Source organism: Periplaneta americana, chromosome 5, assembly GCF_040183065.1.
Source record: "Periplaneta americana isolate PAMFEO1 chromosome 5, P.americana_PAMFEO1_priV1, whole genome shotgun sequence".
NCBI lineage: Eukaryota > Metazoa > Arthropoda > Insecta > Blattodea > Blattidae > Periplaneta > Periplaneta americana.
This window is the reverse complement of record NC_091121.1, coordinates 11614423-11628957: the sequence shown is the minus strand read 5'-3', so window position 1 is coordinate 11628957 and position 14535 is coordinate 11614423. Positions and strand designations below refer to the sequence as shown.

The window sequence follows — 14535 nt, the reverse complement described above, 5'->3', positions numbered from 1 at the left end:
TCAGAAACCTCTAAATTCAAGCCATTGCACGATGCGAGCAAGTGGCAACATCTCGGCAGAGAGCAGCTTACCTAACTAGACACACTGAGTTCGTTGACCTCTTACATCTGTATCACGAGTAGACTGTATTAGCGACGATGTTGCCAGACTGCTGAAACTTCAAACTAAATTTTCTCATTAACCGTGCATTTAATCACAAATGTAATACAGGTTTTCTATTCATTTACGTGTACCCTATCGTCTCTTTCAATCTGCAAGGTTATTTCACTTCCGCTCTGTATGTAGAGAGATATCAGAATTATGTTTTTCATTGGGGATAGTGAAAACATATTTCCACAAAACTCTAAATGTATGTGTGTGTGTGTGCTTTTTTTAATGCGTATTGTTATTCTTGTAATTTATAATAATGGTTCACTGCTTGCATACTCATTGAATCTAACTCCTAGCCTTATATTATATTGTAATTATTATTTAGTACTAGTACCCGTGCACTCCGCTGCACCCGTTAGAAATAAATATAAAGTAATTACATAATTAAAATAGGACATTTGATCCAGGGAACATTCGTGTTTGATAGAAGGATAAATCGTTTGATATGTTACTTAATTTAAATTGTATTAAAAAAATTAAAATGCGATCATTTTGATCCAGAGACCACTCATTTGGTCATAAAAATTATTTTAGGAAATACAGGAAACGAATGTACAGAATAGCCTATTAAGTTTTCTGTGCATAAGAATCTAGTTTAATCTTACCTGACCTCGATTCACTCAGAAGTTACTGTAATAACATTATGGCATTATGTCCATCTAGAGAAACTACACTTTCCAATGGTGAAATAATAATTAATTATACAAATCGGTTAATTTAGCTTCCAATATTACTTCATACAAACACAGAAACATTCTCTGTAGGCTATGTTTCATAGCTTTCGATTGTTGTTGTCCAAGGCCCCTTATAGACGAAGTCATTTGTTTTTTATTTCTTTACACCGCCTTAGATGGCGTTGTTATTGTAATTCTGGAACTCATTTATCTCATTCAATATTAGTCCTATCAAAATTTTGCATAGAATAAAACTTATCGGAAATTATTTTTAAAGACACTTTTGTTATGTAACATTTTTCATGAAAATTAATAATAAGGGAGATATTTCGATTTATTTAATTCAAACCCCCTTATAACTCCCCTTTTAAATAAAATATTTTGAATGTCATATATGGCCTAAATTCTAAGTTACAACGAACTTTATTTATATTCCAATTTTCATATAAATCGGTTCAGACATTATCGCGTGAAAAGGTAACAAACATCCAGACAGACAGACAGACCTACAAACAAAAATTTCAAAAAAGCGATTTTCGATTTCAGGGCGGTTAATTATATATGTTAGGACCAATTATTTTTGGAAAATAAAAAATTACCAGAAAAATTTCGGCTACAGATTTATTATTAGTATAGATGTTTGCATTATTTTACTCGACTTGTGCTTGTATGACTATGTAAATTTTTTATTAGTGTTCTTTAAATATTAGTCTGTAAAATTCTGTCAGCTTCTTTTGTTTCTGGCTAAGTGGAAGAGAAGGCCTGATGGCCTTAACTTCGCCAGAATAAATAAATAAATATTACTATTATTATTATTATTACTACTACTATTATTATTATTATTATTATTATTATTATTATTATTATTATTATTATTATTATTATTACTATTACTATTACTATTATTATTATTATTATTATTATTATTATTATTATTATTATTATTATTATTATTATTATTATTATTTATTTCATAAATTGTTTTATAATAAGAATTCTAAATCTCTCTCTCCGGTCTGCAGATGCATTAAATATGCTAATTTGCATGGATTCAACTTGGATCCATTTAATGTGTAGTATATCTTTGAGTTTTTAACTCACTGATCTTATTTTAATAATTATTTGTCCATTTTATTTCTTGCATTTGATCAATTGATTAATGTAGACTATTCCATTATTTCAATTATCTCATTGTACTAATTTTATAATTTTATAATTATTATTTGTTCAATGATTGATGTAGACCATTATATTGTTTGTATTTCATCTCATTGCCATTTTCTATCATTCATTCTCATCATCATTTGTTGTTTTGTTCTGTTTTGTATCGTGCAAAACTGTAATTGGCCTTGTGGTGTTGTTTTTGCACGTTAATATTCTAAATAAATAAATAAATAAATTATTATTATTATTATTATTTGTACGCATGTTTATATTTTTTTACATTAAATATAATGATCAAATAAGAAATAAGCTACATTTTCACAATAGCAAATTATTCCTTTCTAGCCTTCCTATTGGTGCAGCAGAAAAGTCAGTGCAGCAACAGTTTCGACAGATGACCATACAGAAGTCAGGAAAACATTTGAACAACCTCATAGTAATTTACATGTTGGAATTAAAATACAGAACCTACGTAAAATTTTCCAATCTCTTGGTGGGTTGAATAAGAAGGTGGCTGTGGATGGTGTTACATTAGACATATACCGTGGTGAAATAACGGCACTGCTTGGACACAATGGAGCTGGGAAGACCACAACTATGTCAATTCTGACAGGTAAGGAAGGAGAAATGGTTTTTCAGTGGCTAGTAGATTACTGGTACTGTTTTTTCCTGTAGTTTTAAGTGTTTCATTTAACAGAAGAAACTATAGGTATCATTTTATGTCTTTTTCAGTGTGTTACTGTATTTTTATTATATGGATTATAAATACTGTGCATCATGTATCTTTCCAGTATCACCACGGTGACTCAATGCTAGCGCATTGGGCTTGTAAGCCAGGGAGCTAGGGTTCAAATCTCACTCTACCCTGAATTTATAATTTACTAGTGGCTTGTGCAGCAAATGTTGCAAACTAAGTTCATTAGACGTTCAAATAAACATTTTTCAGATTTATTTTCAATGAAGAATACCAGACATCCTGAAAGTTATTTGCTTCCATAATAATGAAACATATTCCCTCTTAATGTTTTTTTATGCGAAATACTTTTTCTTGAACCTATACACCTTCAGTTTTTTTAGTTTGAACGTGAAAACGCAAGTAATGATGTCAGGACGATCAGTCGGTTTTTCATGTGAGAGTAAAGCAATACTGTAGCTATTTCAGGTCATTGCGGATTGTAGGTGAGAGTTAAAAAAAAAGTCAGGTTTGCTATGCTTTCGAACAATAGACATAGCATCTTGGTATAGCTGCTGCATGTTTCGTAAACTACCTTGAAATGTAGAGGGTAAAATCATTTTATCCTGCTAAGAGATCTTGCTGAAATGATCGGGAGAATACAAAATCTTGTAGGCCTCTTATTTTATCAGTAAGTAATACTTTTTGGTCTTTCCTTAGGAACTGTAATTTTTGCGCTCTCACGAGCCAACACTGAAGAGAATGACGCATGTAAATATCTATATCACACCGATATTAAATATATGAAAATGACCCAACCCCACTCGATTAATAACTATAAAAATATTAGATTTTTAATAATGTAAGTTTCATAGTTTTCAGTAACATATACTATATAGCCGCCACTCAGTAAATTATAGAAATCAAAATCTAATTTAAGATATTCTCTACATCTATTTATGTAACCCCAAAACGTTTCACTTTCATATCATCAATATAGCATTAATATGTATAATTAATGAAAAATAGTCACATCATGGCATTAACTATAATAATATTTTATTTCTAATGGTAATAATGTCATCAAATCACCTCAAGTTTTGTAATTTTTAATATCCAATACCTGTACACAGCTGTACTTAGAAAATTACACACCACAGAATCAGATCTGTAAATTATTTTTAGTAAGTCTTTAGTAAGTTTTTAATAACGAATTTAATTTGAGCTCTAAATATGTCAGCATTCTTGCAGATCATGGCCTTCGTGTAATATTGTTTACTGTAGTATATGTGTTTTGTTTTATTCTGAAATGCAATTAGTTAGTGACGACAGATGAATTTTAGAAAATAGGAAAATTATGTTGAAAAATTGACATTTCACTGAAAACTACTATTTTCTGAAAAACTTTGGGTCCCAGGCTTCAAAATGAGGGGTCATTTATTAATATCCGTTCAGCCGTTTTCCCGTAATTTCCATTACCAGTTCAAATTATATATATTGGGCAAGCCCTTGGTCCAAGCAACACAGGGGTTTTTTTCCAGCAGTGGCGTATACTGGTTAAAGGGTTTGGGCTACCGCTGACCCTATTATTACACAAAATATATCTAACAGTTACTTTAATTTTAATTACTATGGTAAAACTAATAATACAAAATTATTACATTATGTTATATTATAAACTTTTTCTTTTGTAATTTCCTTGGGCTACCACCGGTAGTCCTGGTAGCCCGCAAAATACGCTCCTGTTTTCCAGGTACTCGGTTACTCTGTGATATCCAAGCAATTCTCCATCATCATCATCATCATCATCATCATCATCATCATCACGAGTGCTATGTAGGCCCACCACCTGTTGTGCACTCTCTAACGAACTAAATGGTATACACTTCTTAGCACTAGCGACATATGTGATAACACTTTATATATATACAGGGTGAACCGTAAGTAATGCCGTTAATTTCAAGGGGTTATTCTTTGAGCTATTTCAAACACAAAAGTTTAATAAAATTTTGCTCGTTTTTGCTTCCTTTTCGAGATAAAAACTGTCGCTCCTATTTCCGGCAGCCAATCACGTTGCAGGTCGGCTACATTTAAAAGTGTGCGTCTTTTCATTCGCTGTTGATGACGTAATGCACTTCCTAAGGTTCAACAAATGCTTAATATAATCGCTCGCCATTTTGGCTCTTTCGTTGGCGTTTGCAGAAAGCACACAAGGACGTTATTTGCCACTCAATTATTTGCTGAATTACAGTGCGTTTGATTTATTATCATATGAGCTACGACATGATAATGTTTAATGGTGCAGCAAATAGATTCCTCGTCTGGTAGCTAGGCAACGAAAGAACAAGAATGGCGAACGATACTACCTACCTAGACTTTATAGAGCCTTCACTTCCTAAGGAGCCACCGGCATGGCTCAGTCGGTTAAGGCGCTTGCCTGCCGATCTGAAGTTGCGTCCGGGCACGGGTTCGATCCCCGCTTGGGCTGATTACCTGGTTGGGTTTTTTCCGAGGTTTTCTCCAACCGTAATGTGAATGCAAGGTAATCTATGGCGAATCCTCGGCCTCATCTCGCCAAATATCATCTCGCTATCACCAATCTCATCGACGCTAAATAACTTAGTAGTTGATACAGCGTCGTTAAATAACCGACTAAAAAAAAATTCCTAAGGCGTAAGCAAAGAGGAGGAGTCACGCCGGAAATAACTGCGACGCGACTATAGTGTATTTTTAATAGTAGTGGTGGTAGTAGTAGTGGTGTCAATGGCAGCTGTGGATAGTTGTGCATTTTTACCATGTAGAAATTGATGCTTGTTATGCCCATTTTTATTTAGGTATGTATTCTGCTAGCAGTGGATCCGTGTACATTGATGGCTACGACATACATGAGAGCTTGGACAAAGTACGTGAAAGTTTGAGACTTTGTCCACAACACAATCTCCTTTTTACAGATCTCACTGTCCTTGAGCACCTCTTATTTTTCGCAATGGTAAGTATTTCTTTCACTAAATTAATATGTTAACTTAGATACACTATACAATATCATATCCAGAAGAGAAAGATATGTCACTAAAGATTTCAAAGATTATTAAAATGACTGGTGTAATAAATCAAGTATTCAAACCATCACAAGTTGAACGACATACCAGACTTAATATCTACAAAATTTTAGTTTTTCTAGTCTTAGTTTATGGTAGTGAAGCATGAACTCTTAGTAAAATAGATGAGAGCCAATTGACATCTGCTGAAATGCGTTTCATGAGATGGACGGCAGGATATACACTCTTAGACCATCGAAGAAAAGAAAGATATTCACCAGGAGCTGAAAGTTGAAATAATTTTTCAATACATTCATAGTTATAGAACTCAATGGAAATATCATGTGGATAGACTGAACAACCTTAGATTTCCCAAATTAACTTAATCTAATCATATACATAAAGAGGTCGTCGACTTCCTGAAAAGAGATCGCTAGAGACTGTAAACGGACCAATGAGGTCCAATACTTGCATGTCGATGTTGATGACAATGACCTTAGATACATCACTGTGATTATATTCATATGTATTCAATCTTTTTTTTATTTTATTTCATTTTTATTACTATTTTTTGAGTTAATACTTGTATACTGGTATGTATTTTCCTATATGTCCTTTGATCCTGGTTGATTGGAAGAGAAGGCCTGATGCCCTTTCTGCCAGGGAAAATAAAACTATTACTACTACTACTACTACTACTACTACTACTACTACTACTACTACTATTATTATTATTATTATTATTATTATTATTATTATTATTATTATTACTACTACTACTACTACTACTACTACTATTATTATTATTATTATTATTATTATTATTATTATTATTACTACTACTACTACTACTACTACTACTACTACTATTATTATTATTATTATTATTACTACTACTACTACTACTACTACTACTACTATTATTATTATTATTATTATTATTATTACTACTACTACTACTACTACTACTATTATTATTATTATTATTATTATTATTACTACTACTACTACTATTATTATTATTATTATTATTATTATTATTACTACTACTACTACTACTACTACTACTACTACTACTACTACTATTATTATTATTATTATTATTATTATTATTATTATTATTATTATTGTCGAAAACCTAATCAATAAAACACAAGACTTCGAAACTAGTCAAACAAAGTAAATCTTAAATATTAACACGGTAAAGAAGTTTGCAATATAATCAGTTCATTAAGATTTTTTTTTTTTTTTACAGTTGAAAGGTCGTTCCAAAAAGGAAGCAGAAGTAGAAGCACTGGAACTTCTTCAGAGATTGAATTTGGCTAATAAACAAGATAGTATGTCCTCAACTCTGTCTGGAGGAATGAAAAGGAAACTTTCATTGGGCATTGCATTAATTGGACACACTAAAGTAAGTCATATTAATTTAATTATAAAATAATTGATTAAATGGCGATCTTACGCGTATTAATTATGACAGCTGTTTCGGTGCTACTTGACACCATACTCAGAGCCTTTTGTGTCTCGGTGCCATCTCAACTTCACCTTTGTGTGGGTGCGTTCGTGTGATGAAGAGTTGTGTCAAATAATGTGTGTGTTCTGAAATTTGCTTACATAATTAACACGAGTAAGATCGCCATTTAATCAATTATTTATATTCAAGTGTTAAAAGGAGTGTACGAAAGATTCAACATGGATTAATTATAAAAGTGTTCGTCACTGTTCAGAATTCCATTTTATCTTTTCTGAAAATATACCCAGACTTAAGTAGCTTGTTATAGTTCCAAAATAAAATTTATATGAATAATAATTGGGAAGAGAGAGAGAGAGAGAAGGGAAAATTTAGATGTGCAAACTGATTCTTGTTTCCGATATTTATAAATATTATCTTCCTGATTTTTTTTTTCAGCAAAAGTACCCGTATACAGGGTGATTCAGACCTCCCGTAACAGTCATTTATTTCGGAAACTAGTGCATTAAAATTTTCGAGACAAAAATATTTATTACTAAAGCACATGTGAATTTTCACTTGTGATTTCATCACTCAGCCTTATCAGCAGTGGCATAGCATGAAATTTTGAGCAAGGGAAGCTAACTAAAGTTGTCTCTCATGCAATATGAGAAAACGTATTACAAAAATACAGTCTTAATTAAATAGTAGTCAATTTCAAGTCAGCAGTCGAAGATTGGTTGGAACCTCGTAAGTAACACCAATAAGGCATGACCTGAAATGAGACGTAATAACATATGATTTCACGGTTTACACATATCTCTTAACAAATAGACACCTATACGTATAACATTAGCTCACTCCCTGTCATACTTAGAGAAATCACAATATTAGTATCATTACGTAAGTATGCGTCTGTCTTTTGGTTGTGTCCTTCATTGACAGCAAAGGAGTCGGTCATTTGTTTTTTAAATCACACTTTTATTCGTAAGTCAGTCTTGATAATACAATTGTCCTAAAAAATTCAAGTAAATTAGTGTCAGGAACTGTTATTTCGCCATTATTTATTATATCAGCCACAATGCACACTAACACTTCAACTGAACACAACTGACGAAAAGGGATAACTCGGAAACTACTTATTTTAAATGTTAAAGCTAGCTTCTTGCGAGCCTTGCAACTAGGGTAGTTTAGTTAGAAAGGGATGGAAAATCTGCGGGGTGGATTACACAGAAGAAACCAGTCTGCTTGGAAGCTGGTGTGTGCAGGCTTCTTGTTTACTGCTGCATCTCAAATCATCCTGAGCTGCCGCATCACAACATTTAAAGCGTAAATATAAATTCTATTAAAATTGATAAATAATTTTCTCCATAAACTGCAGGTTTATTATGAAATCATTATTAACTGGGGAAGCTAAGCTTTTTAGCTTACATTGACGCTACGCCACTGCTTATCAGGAAGTAGGGTCAGTGGCGTATTACTTTAAAATTTCAAATGGGAGTTGGGGTAAAATATGGTACCATTTGATAGAGCTCTTCAAAACAAACATCTTTCATAGGGAACGTTTTTATTAATTCCTTTGTCTCGAAAATGTTAATGCACTAGTTTCCGAAATAAATGACTTACGTGTGGTCCGAATCACCAATTGTCTTTTCGTACGTTTTCTCATTGAAAGAGCAGGACGGAAACCTAGTTTTGAGGAAATTGCAGTTAAAGTTCTACATGCAATGGAATATTATACACTAGTTTGGTGAAATGATGCCCATATAGCAGCACTGCACAGTGTGATCTCTTACCTGATTTTATCCCAAAGAAACATCCTTTTGGGCTATCACAACACGCACTTACCTCATTTTTTTATAATGTCACTTACCTGCTTTTTGTTCTAAGCCCCTCAGTTGTAAACAAGTAGGCCTACTAAGTGTTAAAAGTGTATAATCAAGATGTAATATAAATTTATTTCAACATACTCACCTTCAGTTATAGAAACTATACATTTGTCGATTCTTGAATTTACTGCTGGAATACTGTTAAAACTTATATGGATATTTCAGGTTTTAATGCTAGATGAACCAACTTCGGGAATGGACCCAGAGGCAAGGAGAGAAATATGGGACCTCTTATTGGTAAGTATAGTAATAAGGCTACAGAATTTGTGATTAATATCACTAAATAGCTCAGAACACAATATAGATGTGATTTTTCTTAAAGTGCAACAATGACAAAACAAATCACTGTCGTTGCTATCAACAACAACGAGAGCAAGGCAATCTGCAATAATTGTAGAAGAGATATTTTAAAAAATTTACTTTCTCATTGTATAACATTAAATTACACAGTAAAACTTCATTTATATGTTTGTATTGGGGGTCTGAAGAGGAAACTGCATTTTAAAGCTCCATGTTGCTATGAAAAATCCAATTAAAACACTCTAATTTGAAACTTATAGTAGGCCTTTATAAAACATCATTAACAGAATTTGGAGTAATTTCAATGATCCTTGGATTTTCCATACCAACATGAAGCTTTAAAAAATGCCGGTTTATCTAAACTTTAAATTTTAAGTTGTTTTCCTTTCGAACTGGCCCATGGATATGAAGAGACCAAGTTTCCTCCATTACTGTCTGTGCAAGTATGGAAAATTTAACTCTCCTGGTTTGGGAAGGGGACAACCAAGATCTACAACTCCAGAAGTACAGGAGTAGATTCTGGAGGCTGTGAACATGACTCCTTCTATCAGCACACGAAGGGTAGCGTTGCAAGTCAATGTTCCTCATACGACTGTCTGGAGACTGTTGAAAGAGTGTCAATTGTATCCTTATCATTTGAAACGTGTACAGGCCCTGTCACCAGCAGATTACCCTGCACGAGTTAGGTTCTGTCAGTGGTTCTTGCAGCAGTGTGGTGTAAATCCGAACTTTCCTGCCTTAGTATTATTTACAGATGAAGCACAGTTCACACGAGATGGCATAACAAATTTCCACAATCAGCATGTATGGGCGTATGAAAACCCACGTGCAACTGTTCCATCTCATCACCAGGAGTGGTTCTCCCTCAACATGTGGGCCAGTATCATTGGTGATCGATTAGTTGCACCCTATGTACTTGTAAACAGACTTACGGGGCAGGCGTACAGAAACGTCCTGGAAAACACCATACCTCATGTTTTAGAAGACACTCCACTGATCAATCGCCAACACATTCACTTCTTGCATGATGATGCTCCTGCACACTTCAGTCGTACGGCTTGCCGGTACTTGGATCGAAGGTTTCCTGATCGATGGATAGGTAGAGGTGGCCCAATTGCTTGGCCTCCACGCTCACCTGATCTGAACCCTCTCGATTTCCACTTGTGGGGCCATTTAAAATCATTGGTTTATTCATCTCTGGTGCCTGATTTGGAATCCCTTCGGAATCGAATTGTGGCATGTTCTGAGGACATACGCAATACTCCTGGAGTTTGGGGTCGTGTTTGCAGGTCAATGAGACATCGATGTGAGGTCTGTATTCAAGCAGGAGATGGACATTTTGAACATCTTCTGTAATGACAATGACCTGCGGAAAGAAAAACGTTCTGATGAATTTCAATGTTCTGAAGGCCATAACTGGGAAATGAAGCATTTCCGGACACATGTTGTAATGAACTATTTTGATTGTCTACATGTGGGAAATACATACCTGAAATTATGCCCCGTATTTTTGAAACACTCTGTATATATATATATATATATATATATAGTCGACCTGGTTGGCAAGTTGGTATAGCGCTGGCCTTCTATGCCCAAGGTTGCGGGTTCGATCCCGGGCCAGGTCAATGGCATTTAAGTGTGCTTAAATGTGACAGGCTCATGTCAGTAGATTTACTGGCATGTAAAAGAACTCCTGCGGGACAAAATTCCGGCACATCCGGGGACGCTGATATAACCTCTGCAGTTGCGAGCGTCGTTAAATAAAACATAACATTATATATATATATATATATATATATATATATATATATATATATATAGAGAGAGAGAGAGAGAGAGAGAGAGAGAGAGAGAGAAATTTTTACAAGAGAAAATTTCACAGTTAAGCCATCTTTGAGACTATAATAGTGCACTCAAATTTATAACAGATATTCTTGAAGAATGTACGATTATTTATAGGAAAATCTTAGCCTCTTAGAGTCAAAGCTGATTGATGGTACCAAATAGTGAATGACGATACATACAGTAATGCGATCTTGAAGTCAATATAGCATGTAGCAGGACGTAGTACAGCAACATTGACCTAGCTGGAAGGATTGTCAGACATCTTCACCGACCATATCCCCTCTTCACCACTTAGGGGATGCTTATGCATGCCATGGCAGGTCAGCATTTTTGATGGAACAGCTATACTGCTGTGCACCCGGGAAGATGAGGATGAGATTTCAGTAGGAGAGGTTATGAAGAGCACTTTACTAATCCTTACAACCCAGAGGGGCGGGAAAATAATCCGAAATTACAACTGGTACCTATCAGTAGTCCATAAATTAGCAGAACTATGAGAAAAAGTTACTATTTTTGTTTAGTTTAGCATATTGCTTCATTTCTGTTGCATCTTTAGAGTATGAGAGGAGAGAGGACTATTTTACTCACTACACATTACATGGAAGAAGCTGATGTTCTTGGAGATAGAATAGCTATTATGGACCACGGCCGAGTGCAATGCTATGGTACATCTATGTTCCTTAAAAAGTTGTATGGTAAGTATACTATTACATTTATAGAATTGCAAGTATTTGAATTAATATAAATACTCAGCCACGGTCAGTGCTAAAGCTAAGGCCTCACTTCGATTATTGCGATTCTCTAGTCACGAATCTAAATACTGATCTTGCCCACAGACTACAGCGTGTTCACAATATCTGCGTTCGTTTCGTTTGTAACATTAGAAAATTCGATCATGTAACACCGTCACTAGAATTGTTGTCTTGGAGTCCACTTAAAGAAAGAAGACTCTTCAACTCTCTCTTATTACTATTTAAAATCATCCACACCTCCACACCCTCTTACCTAGCATCTCGTTTTGTTTACCTTTTATTACCTCGAACCCGGAACATGTACTTTCTCTCTATTCCTCTGCACAGAACATCCTTCTACTCATCATCTTTCAGCATATCTATTCCACGCCTCTGGAATTCTCTCCCTGACCATGTCAGAGACTGTCGGACAATATCAAAATTCAAATTTAAATTAAAAAATCACATTCTAGTTCATGGAATTGCTTGTTGAACACCTGTCAGGTTGCGCAACTTCGGCTTAACCCGTGACATACAGTAAATATTGTAACTATGCTGTTGTAAAATTGGCAATTAATATGCAATGTATTTACTTACTTACAAATGGCTTTTAAGGAACCCGAAGGTTCATTGCCACCCTCACATAAGCCCACCATCGGTCCCTATCCTGTGCAAGATTAATCCAGTCTCTATCATCATATCCCACCTCCCTCAAATCCATTTTAATATTATCCTCCCATCTATGTCTCGGCCTCCCTAAAGGTCTTTTTCCCTCCGGTCTCCCAACTAACACTCTATATGCATTTCTGGATTCGTCCATACATGCTACATGCCCTGCCCATCTCAAACGTCTGGATTTAATGTTCCTAATTATGTCAGGTGAAGAATACAATGCGTGCAGTTCTGCGTTGTGTAACTTTCTCCATTCTCCTGTAACTTCATCCCGCTTAGCCCCAAATATTTTCCTAAGAACCTTATTCTCAAACACCCTTAACCTATGTTCCTCTCTCAAAGTGAGAGTCCAAGTTTCACAACCATGTAATTTATTTATTATTATTATTATTATTATTATTATTATTATTATTATTATCATTATTATTATTATTATTATCAGTTAACACTATCATCATTGCTATCTCTGTTTTCTTTCTTTTTTCTTGTATTAGCTCGATGAGAGCTCTATAGTGTTCTTTTGACCCTGTTGACCCTCTATAGGGCTTTAACTTAATTTGTATTATTTTCATCAGTGTTTGTATTTCTTTTTTGTACTTATAGGTGCTATCTGATATGATGGAAGAGAAGGCCTTATGGCCTTAATCCTGTCAGATTAAATAAATAAATTATTATTATTAACCGGTGGTGAACAATTCAGCTGCTCTTACTAAGCATTCTGTGCACTTGTGAGCAAAGAAGAGCAATATTGGCATTGCAAGCACGTCACGTTTCATTGACTAACCAGTTAATCATATTAGGTTTTAATTATTCTATCCAGTGGTTGCACCTGTGTTGAAAATTTCAGGTACTGGCTATCAATTGAACCTACTCAAAGAAGAAGGCTGTAGTGTGAACAGGATCACTGAGGCAATCCAACAGACAATTCCTGATGCTAAGATTAAAACAGAGATGAACACACTCTTAAGTTACATGCTACCCTCCGAGCAAACTCATCACTTCCCCAGTTTGTTTGATGTCTTGGAGAGAGATAAACAGAAGCTGGGTATTTCCAGCATTGGAGTTTGCATTACTACGCTCGAGGAAGTGTTCTTGAGGTGAGACTATCACGTGAACATAAGCAAGAAATAAACTGAGGCTCGTAAAGCTACATTTTATGTACCTTATGGGGTCATGTACACCATTGGCCTGTCTAAATTTATAATATTAAAAAATGTACTACTTCCATAAATGTTTTATAAAACATAAGATCTTTAAAAAGGGGAAAATTTCGAGGAATATCACTTTTGTTGACATCGTACAAAATTTTGCCCAATATTATTTTGAGAAGATTAACTCCATATGTAAGTTACAGACGTGGATAAATTATTAGACTGAAACGTTTTTCTTGGAAAAATAATATAATTCGTCATATCAACTATCAGTGTAACTCACAGAGTCTCTATTCTTGTAAATATGATTCTTTACATCTTCTGGTATATTTTTCCAATGGTTAAGTATGTTTTGTCTGGCTGTGTTGATACTACTGGTGTTTTAATTATATACTGCAGAAGATATTCAACAGTCTGTTCTCCCATGGCCTGCAAGAAGACCGGACATGAACGAAATTGAAAATCTGTGATTTATACTGAAGAAGCAAGTGAACAAAAAGAGGCTTACAACAAAACATGGACTCATTTAAGCACTGTCTGATATCTGGCTAAATGATGCTGATATTCAAAGAAAGTGTCAAACTTTGGTTTCCAGCATCCCTGACAAAATCAACGTGTTAATAAAGAATAAGGGAATGTTCACAAAATATTAGTAACCTCTAGACTCAATTTTCTCTTCATTATATCTGTGCAAAATAAATTTTTGTTCATTATTTCTGCTGATAAATACAGCCTTGTTACACATATAATTAATTTTGTCTAATAATTTGTCCACGTCTGTAGATGAAATTATTGGGG

General features: G+C 34.4%; 1 protein-coding gene across 3 annotated transcripts in view; it reads left to right on the top strand.

The window, feature by feature from the left end:
- Window positions 1-14535, top strand: part of LOC138699463 (phospholipid-transporting ATPase ABCA3-like) — a 92381-nt gene that overhangs the window by 31919 nt on the left and 45927 nt on the right. For all 3 annotated transcript variants that reach the window (XM_069825358.1, XM_069825357.1, XM_069825356.1), the window contains exons 8-13: window positions 2334-2601; window positions 5496-5650; window positions 6955-7110; window positions 9204-9275; window positions 11740-11878; window positions 13434-13683. In XM_069825358.1, the coding sequence (XP_069681459.1) occupies window positions 2334-2601; window positions 5496-5650; window positions 6955-7110; window positions 9204-9275; window positions 11740-11878; window positions 13434-13683 (1040 nt within the window). The remainder of the gene's footprint in view (window positions 1-2333; window positions 2602-5495; window positions 5651-6954; window positions 7111-9203; window positions 9276-11739; window positions 11879-13433; window positions 13684-14535) is intronic.